This window comes from Lynx canadensis, chromosome A1, assembly GCF_007474595.2.
Source record: "Lynx canadensis isolate LIC74 chromosome A1, mLynCan4.pri.v2, whole genome shotgun sequence".
Lineage (NCBI taxonomy): Eukaryota > Metazoa > Chordata > Mammalia > Carnivora > Felidae > Lynx > Lynx canadensis.
The window spans coordinates 239,616,316-239,634,466 of record NC_044303.2 but is presented as its reverse complement, the minus strand read 5'-3'; the positions used below and the strand labels follow the sequence as shown (position 1 = coordinate 239,634,466).

Genomic DNA, 18,151 nt, shown 5'->3' with positions numbered 1-18,151 from the left:
GCCTGTCCCTCAGCAGTGCAGTACTTTCTGTTCGGTTGTTTCCTGCTTGAGTTATGTCTCATCTCAGACAGTACAAACACGCCACCTTTTATCTGTGTGAGCGCTTTAAGCAGTAGCTGACTGCTGACTGTCACAGCCCCTTCCTCCCCAGCCCCAGTGCTCACAGCCTGTGGAGTACGATCCTTCCCATGTTCTCTGTGGTCAGTGCTGGCGGTGCCGTATGTAGTTGTGCCGTGGGAGTGGGATCCTATGCCTGCCCGTGCCCCACATCTGTGCCACCTCCCCGCGTCTGCATTGCTGTGTTTAATGTACACTGTGATGGTTGGTAGTATTTAAATGTGTCCTGAGACCATAAAATGTCTTCGTGGTTCGTGGGTTGATTTTTTAAAAAAATTTTTTTTAATGTCTCTTTATTTTTGAGAGAGAGAGAGACAGAGTGTAAGCAGGGGAGGAGCAGAGAGAAAGGGAGACACAGAATCCAAAGCAGGCTCCAGGCTCTGAGCTATCAGCACAGAGCCCGACGTGGGGCTCGAACCTACAGACCATGAGATCGTGACCTGAGCTGAAGTCAGACTCCCGACTGAGCCACCCAGGCACCCCTGTGGGTTGATTTTAAGGGGCAAAAATCAATACACTATGTTTACGTTGCTTATAATGTGCTAGAAATTACATGATCTTGTACACCATTTTGTTTTGTCTGAAGCTTTTAATGGTTTTCTTTTTCTTGCATTATATGCTTTAGCTCATCCCTAAATTCCTGTAATGTAGGGGTTACCAATTCTTTTTTGAAAAGGGCCGGAGAGTGAATATTTTTGGTTCTGTGGACCGACCATATGATCTCTTCCTCAACTTTTGAACTCTGCCTTTGTAGCATGAAAGCAGCTATAGGCAATATTTAAATGGATGACTGTGTTCCAGTAAAACTTTATTTACAAAAATAGGCAATGGGTTAGATTTGACCTTGTGGGCCATATTTTGCCAGTTTCTGTTCTGATTTCTCAAGATCAATTCCAAATCCTTGGGGTCTCCTGTTCCCTCAGATACCTACACTGTCGCCATCTTCTCCTCACTTCCCCATTAAAACTAGATTAATTACTGTGTAGACAGCTGCTCCCAGTACCCTGTGCAGTGGTCTGGATGTTTGTGCCCCCCCCCCCCATTCATGTGTTGAAATCCTAACCCCTAGATGACTGTGTTAGGAGGTAGGGCCTCTGAGAGGTGGTTAAGTCATAAAGATGGAGACTCATGAATGGGTCTGGTGGCTGTTACAAAAAGAGTTTCCTAGCCCCTTTGTCCATGTGAGATTAGGAGTCCGGTAGTGTCAGACCTCTAACTTTGTTCTCCTTCAGTATTTTGTTCGTTTTCCTGGGTCTCTTGCTTTTCCGTGTAAACTATCGGTTTGTTGAGATTTTGACTGGGATTGCAGTGAATCTGTAGATTGAGCTGGGGAGAGCTGACACCTTGACAATATTGAGTCTTCCTCTCTGTGAGCATAGAATGTCCATTCATTTAGTTCTTTGATTTCATTTATCAGAGGTTTGTAGCTTTCCTCAAACAGATCTTGTACATGTTTTGTTAGATTATATTTGATATGTCATTTTTTTGATGCTATTGTAAATGGCACTGCCTTTTTTTCATTTCAAATTCCAGTTGTTCATTACTGGTATGTAGTAAGTGGTTGACTTTTGTATATTAACCTTATGCATTAGTTTCCTAGAGCTGATGTAAAAGTACCACAAACGGGGTGGCTTAAAATAACAGAAATTTGTTGTCTCACAGTTGTTAAGGGTAGAAGTCTGAAATCAAGGTGTTGGTGACTTGATTCTTTGTGGAGACTGTAAGGGAGAATCTATCCCATGATTCTGGTGGTTCTTCTGGCTTCTGATGGTTTGCTGGAAATCTTTGGTGTTCCTTGTCTTGCAGATGTATCTCTCCAGTCCTCTTTATATGGCTCTTCTCCCTGTGTCTTTTCATGTAATCTCCCCTTTTGCGTGTTTGTTTCTGTGTCCCAGTTTCCCCAAAAGATACCAGGCGGGTTGGATTAGGGCCCACCCCAATCTCCTATTAACTTGATTACCTCTGTAAAGACCCCATTTCCAAATAAGGTCATGTTCTGAGGGTATTGGGACTTCATATCTTTTGGCGGCGGGGCGGGGGGCGGCAGGGAATACAATGCAACTTATAACTCCTTGTATTTTGCAGCCTTGCTATATAACCACTTGTTAGATCCAGGAGGTTTTTTCCTTTCTTGTTTTTGGTTGATTCTTTGGGATTTTCTATAGACAATCATGTATCTGTGAACAGAGACAACTTTATCTCTTCCTTCTCAATCTGTATATATTTTATTTCCTTTTCTTATTGCATTAGTGGGACTTCCAATATGATGTTTAATTTTTTTTTTTTTTCAACGTTTATTTATTTTTGGGACAGAGAGAGACAGCATGAACGGGGGAGGGGCAGAGAGAGAGGGAGACACAGAATCGGAAACAGGCTCCAGGCTCTGAGCCATCAGCCCAGAGCCTGACGCGGGGCTCGAACTCCCGGACCGCGAGATCGTGACCTGGCTGAAGTCGGACGCTTAACCGACTGCGCCACCCAGGCGCCCCCCAATATGATGTTTAAAAGAAGGAATGAGAGGGGACACCTTTCCTTGTCCTGATCTTAGCAAAGAAGCATCTAGTTTCTCACCATTGAGGGGGATGTTAGCTGCAGGTTTTTGTAGATGTTCTTTATCCAGTTGAGGAGTTCCCCTCTATTTGTAGTTTGCTCATTTTCATCAGGAATGGATGTGGGTTTTGTCAAATGCTTTTTCTGTATCTATTGATATGAGCATATGAGTTTTCTTTTTTAGTCTGTTGATGTGATGATTGCATTAATTTTCAAATGTTGACCTAGCCTTGCATATCTGGAATAAATCCCACTTGGTTGTGGTGAGTTAATTTTTTTTATACATTGTTGGATACAGTTTGCTAATATTTGTCGAGGATTTTGCATTCATTGTATTTTGCATTCTCTGTATTCATGAGAGATATTGGTCTATAGTTTTCTTGCATATTAAAATAAGGCTGGCCACATAGAATAAGTTAGGAAGTATTCTGTCTGCATCTGTCTTCTGGAAGAGATTATAGAGAATTGCTATAGTTTTTTTTCTTTAAATGTTTGGTGGAATTCACCAGTGAACCCATCTGAACCTAGTTTCAGAGGACTATTAATTATTGATTTTGTGGGTTTTTTTGTTTGTTTGTTTTTTTTGTTTGTTTGTTTTTTAATTTTTTTTTTTCAACGTTTATTTTTTTTGGGACAGAGAGAGACAGAGCATGAACGGGGGAGGGGCAGAGAGAGAGGGAGACACAGAATCGGAAACAGGCTCCAGGCTCCGAGCCATCAGCCCAGAGCCTGACGCGGGGCTCGAACTCACGGACCGCGAGATCGTGACCTGGCTGAAGTCGGACGCTTAACCGACTGCGCCACCCAGGCGCCCCGATTTTGTGTTTTTAATATACATGTCCATTCAGGTTATCCATTTCTCCTTGTGTGAATTTTGTTAGATTAGTACATTTCCAGGAACTGGTCTGATTAGATTATCAAATTTGTGGGTGTAGAGTTCTTCATGGTATTCCTTTATTATCCTTTTGATGTCCATGGGATCTGTCATTGTGACCCCTCTTTCACTTCTGACATTAGTAATTTGTCTGTCTTTTTTTTTTTCTTAATTAACCTGGTATTGAGGTTTTTCAATTTTATTGATCTCTTTGAAGAACTAACTTTTGGTTTTGTTGATTTTTCTGTGTTGATTTCCTGTTTTCAGTATCACTGATTTCTGCTCTGTTTTATTATTTCTTTCTTCTGCTTTGTTTGGATTTAATTGGCTCTTTGTCTGATTTCCTAAGGTGGAAGGTTAGATTATTGATTTTAGATTTTACTATTTTTATATATGCATTCAATGCTGTGAATTTCATTCTAAGTATTGCTTTCACTGCATCCCACAAATTTTGATAAGGTGTATTTTCATTGAATTCGAAATATTTTTAAATTTCTCTGGAGATTTCTTTTTTGACTCATGTCATACATTATTTAGGAGTTTGCTTTTATTATGTTTTTTAAATATTTATTTTTGAGAGAGCGAGAGAGATCAATTGCATGCAGGGGAGGGGCGGAGAGAGGGAAGACAGAGAATCCCAAGCAGGCTCCATGCTGTCCGTGCAGAGCCTGGCACAGAGCTCGAACTCATGAACTGTGAGATCATGACCTGAGCTGAAATCAAGAGTTGGACACTTAACTGACTGAGCTATCCAGGCGCCCCAGGAATTTGCTCTTTAATCTCCCAAGTATTTAGGATTTTCCATTTTTCTTTCTGTTATCAATTACTGGTAGTCTGGGAGCAGATACTCTGAATTCTCCTCTTTTAAATTTGTGAAGATTTGTTTTATGGCTCACAGTGTGATTTATCTAAGTTGAATAGAAGCTTGAGAAGAATGTGTAATTCTGCTATTGTTGGATGACGTGGTCTATAGACGTCAGTATATCCAGTTGATTGATGGTACTGTTGACTTCAGCCGTGTCCTTACTGATTTTCTGCCTGCCAGGTCTGTCCATTTCTGATATAGGAGTGCTGGAGTCTCCGACTGTGGTGGTGGACTCATCTATTTCTCCTTGTAGTTCTGTCAGTTTTTGTCTCATGTATTTTGATGCTCTGTTGTTAGGTGTATAGGGGTTAAGGGCTTTAAATTCCTCTTGTAGAATTGATCCCTTATCTTTATGTAATGCCCCTTGTATCCCTGTAACTTTCCTTGCTTTGAAGTCAGCTCCATCTGAAATTAATGTAGCTGTTCCTGCATTCTCTCTAGTAGCATCAGGATGATGTATTTGTCATTGTCATTGTCCCTTTACTTTTGATCCATATATGCCTTTATATTTAAAATGGGTTTCTTGTAGACAGCATATAGTTGGATCTTGTTTTTTGATCCTTGTTGAATCTCTCTTAATTGGAATGTTTAGACCATTGATGTTTAAAGTGGTTGTTGATACAGTTGGATTCATATCTACCATATTCATTCCTGTTTTCTCTGTTCCTGTTCTGCTTTGTTTCTTCCTTTTGTGCTTCTAAACAAGCATGTTACGCGATTCTATTTTCTCTCCTTTGTTAGCATCTCAGTTATATTTTTGCTTTTTTAGTGGTTGCCCTAGAGTATGAAGTAGACCTTTACAGCTAGTCCAAGTCCTCTTTCAAGTAACACTGCACTGCTTCGCAGGCAGTGGAAATACCTCATACTAACAAAACATTCTTAACTACACCCTCCTGTCCCTTGTATCGGTGCCATCATTGGTTTCATTGATGAATAAGCTATAACTACATGTAATACGTGGGCATCCATAATCAGATACTACAGTGTTGCTGGTACTTCAGACTTTCATCTGTTAGATCAGTCTTCTTCCTTTCTTTTTCTTAATGCTTATTTATTTTTGAGAGAGAGGGAGAGAAACAGATAGAGCGTGAGTTGGGGAGGGGCAGAGAGAAAAGGAGACACAGAATCTGAAACAGGCTTCAGGCTCTGAGCTGTCAGCACAGAGCCCAACATGGGGCTCAAACCCACGGACCATGAGATCATGACCTGAGCCAAAGTCAGATGCTCAACCGACTGAGCCACCCAGGTGCCCCAGTGCCCTTCCTTTCTATGTAGATCTGAGTTTCTGACCTGCATCATTCTTTTCTAAAGAACTTCTTCTAACATTTCTCACAAGGTAAGTCTACTGGCAACACATTGCAGTTTCTGTTTATCTGAGGAAGTCTTTATTTCTCCTCCACTTTTGAAGGATAATCTTGCAGGTTACCAAATTCTGGGGTGGTAGCTTTTTCTCTCAACAGTTGAAATGCTTCACTCTTTTGCTGCTTGTGTGGTGTCTGAGGAGAAGCCAGATGTAATTCCTATATTTCTTGCTCTATACATAAAGTGTTTTTCCCTTTGCCTTATTTCAGCCTTTTTTTACTTTTTCTTTGATTTTTTTTTTTCCAGTTTGAATACAATATTCCTTGATGTAAATTTTTGGTTGTTTACTCTGCCAGTGTTCTCTGAGCTTCCTGGATCTGTGGTTTGGTGTCTGACATTAATTTACAGAAATTTTCAGACTTTAAATATTTCTCTGTTCCTTTTTTCTCTTCTCTTTCTGATGTTCTCAAGAAGCATGTGTTACACCTTTGTGGTTTGTCCCTCATTTCTTGAGTATCTTCTGGGTTTTTTCAATCTTTTTCTTTGTTTTTCAGTTTTGGAGGATTCTTTTGAGCTATCCTTGGGCTCAGACACTCTTCCCTTGGCTGTGTCCAGACTTCTGATGAGCCCATCAGAGGCTTCTTCATTTCTCTTCTTTGATCTCTAGTATGTCTTTTTGATTCTTAGAGAATTTCCAGCTCTCTGCTTAAATTTCCCACATGTTCTTGTATATTGTCTGCTTTCTTCATTAGACCTCAGTATTATTACTTGTAGTTGTTTTAAAGCCTAGTCTGGTAATGTTAGCAATTCTGCTATATCAGTTCTAATGCTTACTCTTCTTTTTCAAGATTGTTTGGCCATTTGGCGTCCCTTGAGGTCCCAGATGCATTTTATGATGTGTCTTTTCCATTTCTGCAAAAAACGTCACTGGGATTTTGATAGGGATTGCACTGGTTCTGTAGGTTGCTTTGGGGACTAGTGACATTTTAGCAATGTTAAATCTTCCAGTCCATGAAGATGGGGTGTCTTTCCACTTATTTATGTCTTTAATTTTTTCCAGCAATATTCTGTAGCTTATCTAGTCCTTGACCATCTAGAGACTGAACTGTTATGGCGTTTAGAGCTCAGAGGGTCTTATAGGTGGCCCGTGGAACCTTGTGATCCATAGGTGACGTGGAGACCCCCAAGGCAGAAGTGTGTCAGGTGTCAGGTTTCTGTGGGCAGACCAGAAAAAGAACCCAAGACCCCTTCCCTCTGCAGTGAGCTGGAAAACTCTCAGAAAATAGTGAACAGTATTGACTTCTTAAAGTATGATCAGATATCACAGAGTCAGTGTTCATAGTAGGTGATTATTATCTTGAAGAGATTTCATAAGCTGCCTTGTTGGAAATGAATTCCCTTCATGTGTGTTCACCTTCATGTGCGGGGGGGTGACCATTGGTAGGGATGTCGTATCTAAAACACCTCATATTCAGTCAGTGTGGAGAGGTTTTCACTTAATGTAAAAATAGAAATTTCAAACACCATTCGCTTTAACTTTCTTGATCAAATGCGTCACATCATGGATATGCTAGGAGGAGAACACACTAGGGGATTTCAGAACAGGAGCTTTCTGGAACTTTCATTCTTGAACAGACCTGACTGGGATGTTAGGATGGCATGGAGACATCACATGACCTTCTTTTCATCACCCAGCGTCCTGGGGAAGCCCTGTGCTGACTTCTGCAATAGAGGCACCCAGAGCCATTTTCTTCAGTGCACCAGCTCCTCCCCGGAGACCTTGTGGCCCCGCTGATAGAGCACCCATCTTCCTTCACAGGGTCTGTGCGGGCTGGAGCATGATGCTGGCTTGAACGACAGCACTGAGTTTGCTTTTCCTTGCAGACCACGCCACTCTAGGGCCACGTGCGCTGATCCCTCGGCCAAGAAATGCTTGGTAATGGACGCAGATGATGAGGCGGTCCTGAACCTCATTGCTGAGTGCGAGTGGGACTTGAGCAACCCTCCCGGGAGCACAAGCTCCAGCCAGAGGGGGCGAGAGGCCAACCTCCCTAGTTCCCAAGGTAGGCTGCTACTCTACCACCAAGGCCCAGTGGGCCAGCCTGTTGCGGGGTTCTGGTAATTACTGGCTTCCAGACACACAGTTGTGCTTTCTAGAAAACTCACCTTTAAGTACAGAATCTTCATGAAGGCTTTGTGAACTTGTAAATACCAGTAGTTTGGATTATAAACTTGTGACAAAATATCAGTATAATTGAGCGTATAGTTCTACGGCGTGGTTGTGGAAATTGTGTCCTTCCTCAGATCTACTTCAACTACACAGGAGACCCAAAAGGTCAAAGTAGACAGGAGGGTAAAGTGTCCTGTGGCTGGTGAGACTACTGTCCATCTGTACCATGAGTGGGTGTTCCCTTAGCTTAGGAGACACTGAGCGCTCAGGCTGCCAGGTTCAGAACTTTAGACCGGACGAGGATGTTGTGAAGTCTTTATAGCATGTGAGTTTCTTCAGGGGCTTTGCTCAGGGCCTCTGTTTTCCACCAGGGCTTGTGTCCGTGCTGTGGCTCTGCTTCTTCTGCTGTTAGGAGTTTCTGAGAGCTTTTCACGAAGACGGCAATAGGTTGAGGCATCAGTTGGGGCTGAAACCCCAGGACTCACCTGCTGGTGCGAGGACATCTGCCCATTGGGTGTCCTCGCCGGCTCCGTGTTGTCAGTCTTGTCAGTTCCGGCTCCTCAGGCAGCGCAGTGGTGTTCCTTATGGTTCTAACACGTGCTTTCCTGAGGACTCTGATGGGCAGGTTTTCAGGGCCACTTGTCTGCTGAGACACTTCTGTTCAAGCCTCTTCCCCTCCCATTTTTCGCTTCTTAGTGCCAGGTCATAAGAGCTCGTTCTCTGTGGCTTTTTTCGTACAAGCCCTTTCTCAGATGCAGGCACCGCAGACCTCTCCTGTTCTGTGGCTTGCCGTTTCTTTGCCTAACGTGCTTGGAAGAGCAGAAGTTCTCAGTGGAGTCTGCCTGTCCATTCTGTTTTTTATATGGTTTGTGCTTTTTGGTGTCCCGTAAAGAAATCTTTGTCCACCCCGTGCTTGTGAAGAAACCGTCTTCTCACTACCATGGCACATCTGTTAACTCAGCTGACTCGAGTCTCTTTCTAGATTCTGTGTGGTGTTCTGTTGGTTGTCGAGTCTTTGTACCGGTACCAGCTGTGCAGTAAGTGCTGAGGTCAGGCGTCTGCGGCACCTGCTGCTGTCACTGCGGGGTTGGCTGCTCAGTCACCTTTTTCTTATTTAATTGTGTACTCTGTAGCTATCATACACTGTCATAAGGTTAAAATGTCATTTCTGATGAAATAAAACTTCTAAAATGTTTTTTAATAAAATAGAATCCAGGCACCTGTTGAGTCCCCAGTCAGTACAGTACCAGTGTGGGGATTCCATAAAGAAAGGCCATGAGAAGAGGAGAAGCAGCTCTCGAGGGGATGGCTCAGAAGAGAGGCCTCAGAACCAGTACTGTGGGGAGCTCCCACCGCAGTGTGGGCTGCACACACACTTTGCCCCACACCCAGGTAAGCAGTGTCATGCGCCCTCTGTCAGCTCCTTGGCAGTGCCTGTTTTCACCGTGTGCTGTCCCTGTGAAATCTCTCCTCCTGTCTTCGATATATTTGTGTGTTTGTGGAGCTCTCTGAGATGTCTTAGGAAAGAAACTCCCACACTGAAACGTGTAGTGGATCCGTGTTGTAGAGTCTAGTCGCTAAGTACCTGGCCCTTCTATCTATACACACATACACATCTTCTGAATACGGGGGTCCAGGTTACGACTGTAGCTACATTTTAAAAATTACAATGAGGGGCACCTGGGCGACTCAGTCAGTTAAGCATCCACCTCTTGATTTCGGCTCAGGTCACTGTCCCAGGGTCATGGGATCAAGCCCCGCATCTGGCTCTGCACTGAGCATGGAGCCTACTTGGGATTCTCTCCCTCTTTCCCCCTCTGCCCTGCTTGCACTCTCGCTCTCTCAAAAAAAAAGAAAATAAGTAAATTGGGAGTGTTGTATGCATGTGTGTGGCAAAGTTGTCAGAAAACCTCCCAATATGAGCAAACCAGGCACATTCCTGAGGCTTGTTTGTGGGGCCTTTCGAAGCCAGCAGGTCGTGCCGGTGACGTGCCTGGCTTGCCTGCGGCCGCTGCCTAACGAAACATGGCAGACCGGCTGCTTTTACCCCTGAGGCCTCACGGTGGTGCCGTGGGGTGTGTGGGGCACGGGACGCCACGTTGTCAGCGCTCCTTATTTTACCTCTATTCACAAAGACCGTGTGCTTGATGTTCAGGCCTCTCTTGATGTGTAGTCCCTGTGAACTTTCACAGAGTGATCACAGAAAAGCTGCCATGACAGAACCATGAAGGTTCATGTCTGCTTTGTCCAGATGCCCCCAGAGTTTGCATTTACCACATTTGTTCGGTTGTGCCCCTCCCCTCCCCACCACGTATGTGTGTATGGTATGTATGTGTGTGCATCTTTGTGCGGGCACACGTGCTTATGTACGTATGTAACGTAGGGACGTATACGCATATGTATGTGTGCACATAGGCTGTCGTCGGCCTTTCTGGAACCTTCTCGGGGAAGGGTATCCTGTCACTCTTAACCACTCTAGTGTGGTTTCCTAAGCGCAACGACACTCTCCTGGATAACGAGCATTAACTCTGCAGAATGGGACACGAACCTTACCACAGACCTGCCACTTAACCCATAGACTCTGTTCGTGTTTCACTAAATGTTCCATTGATGTTTTGTTTTTTTTTCCGGTCCAGGATTTTGTCCAGGTGCACAGAGCATATCTAATTGTCACATCTCCTCAGACTCCTATGACCCAGAACAGTTTCTCAGTCTTTCCATCTTCTGTATCCTTGAGGCACTCAGACTTGACTTTACCCCCACTGTGACCTGCTCTGCTGATCCCTGGTGGCCAGACTCCACCGTGCGTTTTGGGAGAGTGGGCTCATGCAGAGGCGGTGGGCTGAAGGGGAGAAGGAAGAGCACAGGTCACAGGTTGAGGTGAGGTGGCACGGCAGCACTTGGGCTGTGTCTGTCCCCGGGGCAGGGGTGGGGGGAGGTGTGTGTGAGTGGCTGCTGTGTTTGGGTTGTAGAGGGTGCACGGGAGGGTCTGCCCCAGAGGGTATGGCAGACCAGTCCCAGCAAGAGGCAGCGGTCAGGCAGACTTGGGGAGGTTCAGCGATGGACGTGTTGCTCAGGGAGCAGAGCGCTGGTGACCTCTGACCCAGCAGCTGGATGACTGTTGTCTCCTCAGGTCGTGAGCACTTGAGGCACAGGTTCGCTAGGGAAGTCTTGGCTTGGTGTGAGCCCGGAGAGCCTTGGAGCTGTCGATGCCACGCGAGATACGCAGCAGCAAGAGCCCAGAGGAGAGGCCCTGGGCTGGAGGGTGGCCTGTGTGAGACGGGTGTGCCGTGGGGCCTGAGAGCCAGCTGGCGTGCAGAGTCCAGAGTCCGGGCAGAGCTCGGTGCTGTGGTGCCTCGAGACAGCAGCAGGGAGGGGATGCAGGGAGAGCCTGCCCACGGAGCAAGGCCCTGTCTGCAGCGCACGGGGGCCTGAGGGGCCAGGGAGAGCCTTCGTCTCCTCCCGGTGCCGGGCAGTGCTTGGTGAAAGGCCCGCTTCAGGGACGTGGCCCAGTGGCCGTCCCAGTGGCAGGGAGGGCCTCAGGGACTGACATGTTAACAAAGTCTGCTACAGGGGCAAATCGTTCAGTCCTCTGTAATTCCCAGATTCTAAGTTTTTAACTCACTTCTTTTTCTCGTACGTGATTTTGTCAGGAACATAGTAGTTGGTTGATTGATTTGTTAAAGTTATTAGCTCAGTTTTATCACTTTTGGGTGGATTTTCCGTATTTGTGCGTGTGCACATCACATACACACATATGCGTGCACCACACACCTTTTTAAATTTTTTTTTTTCAACGTTTTATTTATTTTTTTGGGCCAGAAGAGACAGAGCATGGAACGGGGGAGGGGCAGAGAGAGAGGGAGACACAGAATCGGAAACAGGCTCCAGGCTCTGAGCCATCAGCCAGAGCCTGACGCGGGGCTCGAACTCCCGGACCGCGAGATCGTGACCTGGCTGAAGTCGGACGCTTAACCGACTGCGCCACCCAGGCGCCCCTCCCACACCTTTTTAAATTACGGTACTGTCACTGAGGCCAGCAGAACTTGGTCTGCTGAGGGCTCTCTTCCGCTCTCCTTTACAGATTCCACAGACATTGAGGAGTCTACCCTTTCTCAGAAGTCAAGTTTGTCAGCCCAAAAGGTATTGAATCCATTGCCTGCTCCTGAAAAGTACAGGAAGCGAAGAATGCCTGGTGGGAGATCTCAGGCACCTGCAGACCAGGAGTGTCTGCACTGCCCGGAGAGGCCCAGTGTGCCCTCGAGCCCTGAGGAGAGTCTGAGCAGGCAGAGTGGCTCGGAGGGCAGGAGTGAAAGGACCTTTCCTCACTCAGCGGTGTCGGAGCCCGAAGAGGAGAGGCCCCCCAGCGTGAGTGGCACCGGAGAGGTGAGCGGGAGAGGTGAGCAGGACCGGATGGAGAGGTGGGGGCTGCCAGGCCTGTGTGCCCCCTCTCCCCTCCCTGTGCTCACTGGCTCCCAGCTGGAGAAACTTCTACACCGTGCTTCTCCCGGCGTTTGCTACCTTTTGATCTGGTGGAAATACGCTCCCAGGCTTCCCACCACTTTCTGCCACGCTCCGTGCTTGGCGCTGGAATGTGGGCACAGTTGAGGGGCAGCCGTGCTCTGCTTTTTGGCAAGGGTGCTTGTCTTAGAGGCGGAACCCATCATCTTGGCCAGGGAGCCACCAATGGCCCTGTTGTGAGGGTGTCCTGGACGTGCATCCTGTGGTTTTCCAAAGGACTTGGCCCTGGGCAGCGACTGAGGGTTCTGCCACCCTGCAAATGACCCAGAGCCACATGGGTGATGCCTCTGTTGCCTTTGTCACTGGCTTTGTTGGAGATAGAGGCACAAAGTTGTGGGAACTGGGGCAGACGTTGGGCGGGCACGGGCTGTGGCAAGGGGGTCTGCCCTGTTGCTGGTCTGCCAGACAAACCCAGACAGTCGGGAGAGTGGGAGAGCGTCACAGTGGAGGGGGTCTGGGGCCAGGGGAGAGAGAGGGTGCAGCAGAGTGAGGGACAAGATGCTGCTTGGTTAGGGAAATGATCTGGCTTCCTGTGGTCGGTCCTGAGTTGCAAAGAGGGAAAAAAAATTAGGGGAGCTGTCACTTAACTGATCAAATTCTGGCTGCTGGGCTGACCGTTACAGGGGTCACAGTTTGGCCTCCTGGCTGGTTGCCATACATGAGGGGCTGGCTTCTGGGCCGGTCGCTGCAGGTCTTGGGTCAGAGGGTCACTCTCACACAGGATGCGGCCACTGTTTGTTTATATGGCCAGTCTCTCACTGTCTGGACTGAGAGAAGGAAGAGAAATGAGGATTTGCTTGAGTGGGGAACAGGCCCGGGCCTTTCCTGCCCCCTGGAGGCCTGGCCTCGCTCACCAAGGATGGACAGCGCCAGGTGCGAAGCTTCACCCAGAGAGCTCATGCACTCACCGAGGGGCTGGGACCTCACGGTGATCGGCCTCTCGCAGAGGACACTGCCCTGTGCTCCTCAGGTAGGAGACAGAAGCCTGAGTGAGTGCACTGGGGACATGGGCTCTGTCACCTGTGCCTGAGGACAGGTGTCCAGATAGTTTGATGGAGGATGGAAGTGTTGGTGCCAGACACTCACCAGGGCTATATGCTCTTACCCTTAGCTTTTTGGGGTGAGCAGCCAGGCCTTGGCATTTTCACGCTGCCCCTCCCCCAGTGTGACCTTGGTGAGTGCGGTGCTCGCTCACCAGGCCCTGTCCCTGGTGTACCTGGGGTGGGCGGTGGTGGCAGGACCTGAGCCCAGCCCATGTCCCGGCTCTTCCTGGACACCTGAGACCAGCCCGTGTCTTGGCTCTGGCCGTCAGCCCAGAGACAGATGCAGGCTTCTATTCCCTCCCTCCCCAAACCCCCAGACGCTTGGAAAGTGGGCAGGAGGGCAGAACCATCTCCCTTTCTTTGGTAATTCTTTAAAATTGGTGACGTAATTTCTAAAGAGGAAAGGAGAGCTGTTGATGTGGTTGCTGACACGGCACTGATGTGGCCAGGCCCTGGGTGGAGTCTTGGTGGTTTTGCCTGGCCGTCTTCTGCCCACATCGTCCTGGCCTGACCTCCGTCTGGTCTGGCGTGTGGCCTCATACATTTGGGGGACCGTTCAGGCCGAGACTGACTCTAAAGGGTCTGCAGCCTCCAGGAGTCCCTGTGCACTGGTTCAGGAGGGCCCAGGACAGGCCATTGTGGGACTGGGGTTCCCACAGCCTTAGAGCTTAAATTATGATGTGGGTCTCATGACTGACATACTTGGTGTGACACCTGCTAGCGCGTCCTTTAGCTGTTCCTCCCGGTATGAGGATGCCACACGTCCGGCGGGCAGGAAAGGGATCCCCATGTGCCACCCCTGTAGCGTTGTGATGTTTGGACACCTCTGCAGGACAAGGGCATCAGCGTGAGGCATGCTGGCGTCAGAGGCTTTGCTTCACACAGTAAGCACTGATTTTGGCATCTCAGCATCATGGCTTTGTCTCCGTGGCAGGTGTCTCCTGCCAAACTGTACTCAGCTCCGCCACCCGGGAAGAAGGCTGGCCTGGAAGTGGTGCTCCTGGAGGCGCTCCTCGACCTGGTGGACAGGTACTGGGGCGGCTGCAAGTCCCTGCACGGCAACGAGGTGTTCCGCGGTGAGTCGGGAGGACGGTCCGCTCAGACCCGTACTTGGGCCGCCCTCCGGGCGGCATTCTGTTTGCAGGTGCTATTTGCCTGCTGGGTTCTGAGCCCTGCACCTTGCTGGACCCTCCCCATTGGCCGTCACCGTCCCTGCCGCACTGCATGGAGCATCCTGACGCCCTCTTGAAGCGGCTCGGGACTTCCGTGAGGTGTGAGGCACGAGGGGTGTCGTGCAGGACTGTGGCTGTTGGTTTTCCTACTGGTACTCTGCATCGTCACCTGGTTCTGTTGGAGGTGCTGTTCACATGTTGGGTTCTCGTTGCTCTGGTTTATGTGAAGGTTCGGAGAGATCACAAAGCTGCGCCGTCTCCTTCCGGCCCTCCGAACGTGTGCTCTTTTGTGCAGGGCCCTGGATCTGCTGAGCTTTCACTGAGGATGAGGCCCAGGAGGGTGGTCACTTCCCAGGGAGGACTTGGCTTTGCTTCCGCTTGTGCCTGGGTGCAGGAGCACACGGGGCGCCCTTCATCCAGAGAGTGAGACGCCACACCCTGGGGTGGTTACTGTGTCTTTCTCCCGCAGCCCAGTGTGTGGCCTTCAGGGTCTCAGTTGGGGCAGGAGCTCGCCCGTCCTTCCTGCAGACCCTGGACCCTGCCCGGAGCTGAGCTATGTGCTTGGTATCATGGCCCTAGAGCTTCTAGCATCAGGGCTGCCCAGGATGCTGGAGCCCCTGGATCCTGATCCTGTAAATCTTCGCCACTTGCTCCCAGGCTAGGAGCAGGAGCAGGAGCAGGCAGTGCCATGGAAGAGAGCGCGGCAGGCCACTGGGACGTCCAGGCACACCGTCCAGTCGCGGCCTTCTCTTCAGGGGCACCTTTGCTTTAGAATAAAACTCTTCCTGTGTCCCCGCCTCCCATCCCACCTGTGAGTGGATGGGTGTGCAGACACCTGAGGGAGGTGGTGTCGCTGGCGTCCGTGTCCTTTTGCCAGTTGAGAGTTTGTGTTACTCCAGATGCGCTGGACACGTTTTGTTTATTCTTCGTGCTTTCAACGTAACTGCCACAATATCATTTGATTTTTACTCCTAGCTCAGGCAAGACAGATTTTATCATCGATGCAAGAGTTTACAGCAGCTCAGGACATCTCAGCAGCCGTGAGTGAAGAAATTAGCTTCCTTACTCTGGAAAAGAGATCTTTGCAAAAGCTCCTTGCTGAACAGCAGCAGCAGTACAGCATGAGGATGAGTGAGGTGGCCTCGGAACTCAGCAACACGCGGAAGGAGATGGTGAGCCATGCCCTTGGCGTCGTCTCTGTTCATTCACCCCTCTTCGTGGGGTGGAGGCCTTGTTTGGGGATGCATTTCCCCTTGGCTGTTGTCAGGCCACAGGGGCAGGGGTCCCCTCCCCCGCCAGCCTCCCCACCCCCCCAACTCCCTGCATGGTTCCCGAGCCCTACACGGCAGGGCTTTGTGGATGACAGCGTCCTGTCCTAGCCTCGATGTCCTAGCCCTGCCTGTCCTGCACAAGAGAGCACACATGGAGCTGGGCTTGAGGTGGAGTTTTTGTGGCCCTGGTGCTCCCTGGCTCGGGCTCCCTGACCACTGGGACCACTGGCGAGAGAGGCTCCAGTTAGCTGGGTGAGCCCGGGGTCCCTGCTGCTGTCCTGCCTGCATCAGTCAGCACAGGCCCACGACGTGCTTGCTTTTGGACCGGATGGACTTTGTCCACCAGGTGGCACCCAAGGGCAGGTAGAGCCAGTACAGCTTCCACCCCAGCGCCCTAGCCCAAGACTCCTGGCTGGGCAGGGCTGCCCCCGCCCTTCCTAACCTCACCCTGTAAGACCGTTACACACAGATGCCTATGTTAAAAAAGAAGAAAGATCTCAACAACCTAACTTTACACCTCAGGGAACTAGAAAAAGAAAAGCAAACTAAAGCCAAAGTTAGCAACAGAAAAAAAGAAAGAAATTGTAAACATCAGAGCAGAAATAAATCAAATAGAGAATTCGAAAAATAATGGGGAAAAAATACCAGAACTGAGGTGGGTTTTGGAAAAAATATCCACAATCCACAGACCATTAGCTGGATTAAGAAAATGGAAGAAGACTCAAATCACAAGTGAAAGAGGAGACATCACAGTGAATGCCTCAGAAATGAAAAGGGTCCTAAGGACTGTCACCAGTGCTTATATGTGAGACACTGGAGAACCTGGAAGAAATGTGTAAATTCTGAGCAACATGCAGCCTGCCAAGACTATATCAAGAAGAAGTAAAGCCTGGGCGCCTGGGTGGCTCAGTCGGTTGAGTGTCTGACTTCAGCTCGGGTCGTGATCTCGCCGTTCGTGAGTTTGAGCCCCACGTCGGGCTCTGTGCCGACAGCTCAGAGCCTGGAGCCTGCTTCGGATTCTGTGTCACCTTCTCTCTCTGCCCCTCCCCCACTCGCACTCTGTCTCTCTCACTCTCAAAAATGAATAAAAATTAAAAAAAAAAAAAAAAAGCCTGAACAGACCAATAACAAATAAGGAAATTGGACAATAATATAAAACCTCCCAATAACAACAACAACAAACAAAACCGAGACCTGATGGCTTCATGGCTTAATTTTATTGCACATTCACAGAAGAATTAATACTCCTTCTTAAACTCTTCCAGAAAATAGAAGTAAATACTTTTGTACTCACTTATGAAGCCAGCATCACCCTAATACCAAAAACACCACAAGAAAATAAAACAACAGGCTAATACCACTGATGAACATAATTTAAAAATCTGCAGTGAAATACTAGGAAGTCAAATTCAAGAAACAAATCAAAAAAAGTATACATCATAACCAAGTGGGATTTCCCCCTGCAGTGCCAGGTTGGTTTAACATATGCTGATTAAAACACCGCATAAACAGATTGAAACATCAAAACCACACGGTCATCTCAACAGATGGGAAAAAGCATTTGACCAAATTGACATCCATTCATTATAAAAAGTCTCAACAAAACAGATAACACAAGAAAGTTTCCTCAACACCATATAGGCCACTTATGATAAGGCCACAGTTAACATCATGATCAGTGGGAGAAAACCAAAAGCTTGCTTTCTAAGCTAAGACCCACTATCAGACACATGTAGGACGTGCATATCCATGCACTGGAAGTAGTAGCAAGAGCATGCAGGAAAAGGAGACATCCAGATTGGAAAGGAAGAAGTAAGATTGTCTGTTTGCAGAGGACAGGGTTGTATGTGTAAAAAATCCTGAGGACTCAGAACAACAAAAACCTATTAGAACTAATCAATTCAGTAAAGTTGCAAGACATAAAATCAGTATAACAAATCAGTCGTGTTTCTTTACACCAACAGTCATCTGAAAAGGAAATGAAATAGTCTCATTTATGGCTGCATCAAAAAGGATAAAATACATAGGAATATATTTAACCAAGGAGGTTAAATATCTAAACACTGAAAACATTAAGACATGGATGAATGAATGGAGGGATATCCTATGTTCATGAATTGGAAGATTAATAGTGTTTAAAACTCCATGCTGCTGAAAGTTATGTACAGATTCAGTGCAATCTCCATAAAAATTCCAATGGCATTTTTCACAGAAATAAAAAATTATAAAATTTGTGATTATTTTTCTTAAAATTTGTATTCTCCTT

The 18,151-nt window shown here is 47.8% G+C and overlaps 1 protein-coding gene across 1 annotated transcript in view; it reads left to right on the top strand.

Moving 5' to 3' along the window:
• The window catches only part of CEP72 (centrosomal protein 72), a 38,623-nt gene that overhangs the window by 10,798 nt on the left and 9,674 nt on the right, over positions 1-18,151 (top strand). Inside the window, exons 4-9 of the mRNA XM_032594203.1 lie at positions 6,877-6,902; positions 7,507-7,771; positions 9,088-9,270; positions 11,963-12,264; positions 14,377-14,518; positions 15,590-15,786. Of these exons, the coding sequence (XP_032450094.1) occupies positions 6,877-6,902; positions 7,507-7,771; positions 9,088-9,270; positions 11,963-12,264; positions 14,377-14,518; positions 15,590-15,786 (1,115 nt within the window). The remainder of the gene's footprint in view (positions 1-6,876; positions 6,903-7,506; positions 7,772-9,087; positions 9,271-11,962; positions 12,265-14,376; positions 14,519-15,589; positions 15,787-18,151) is intronic.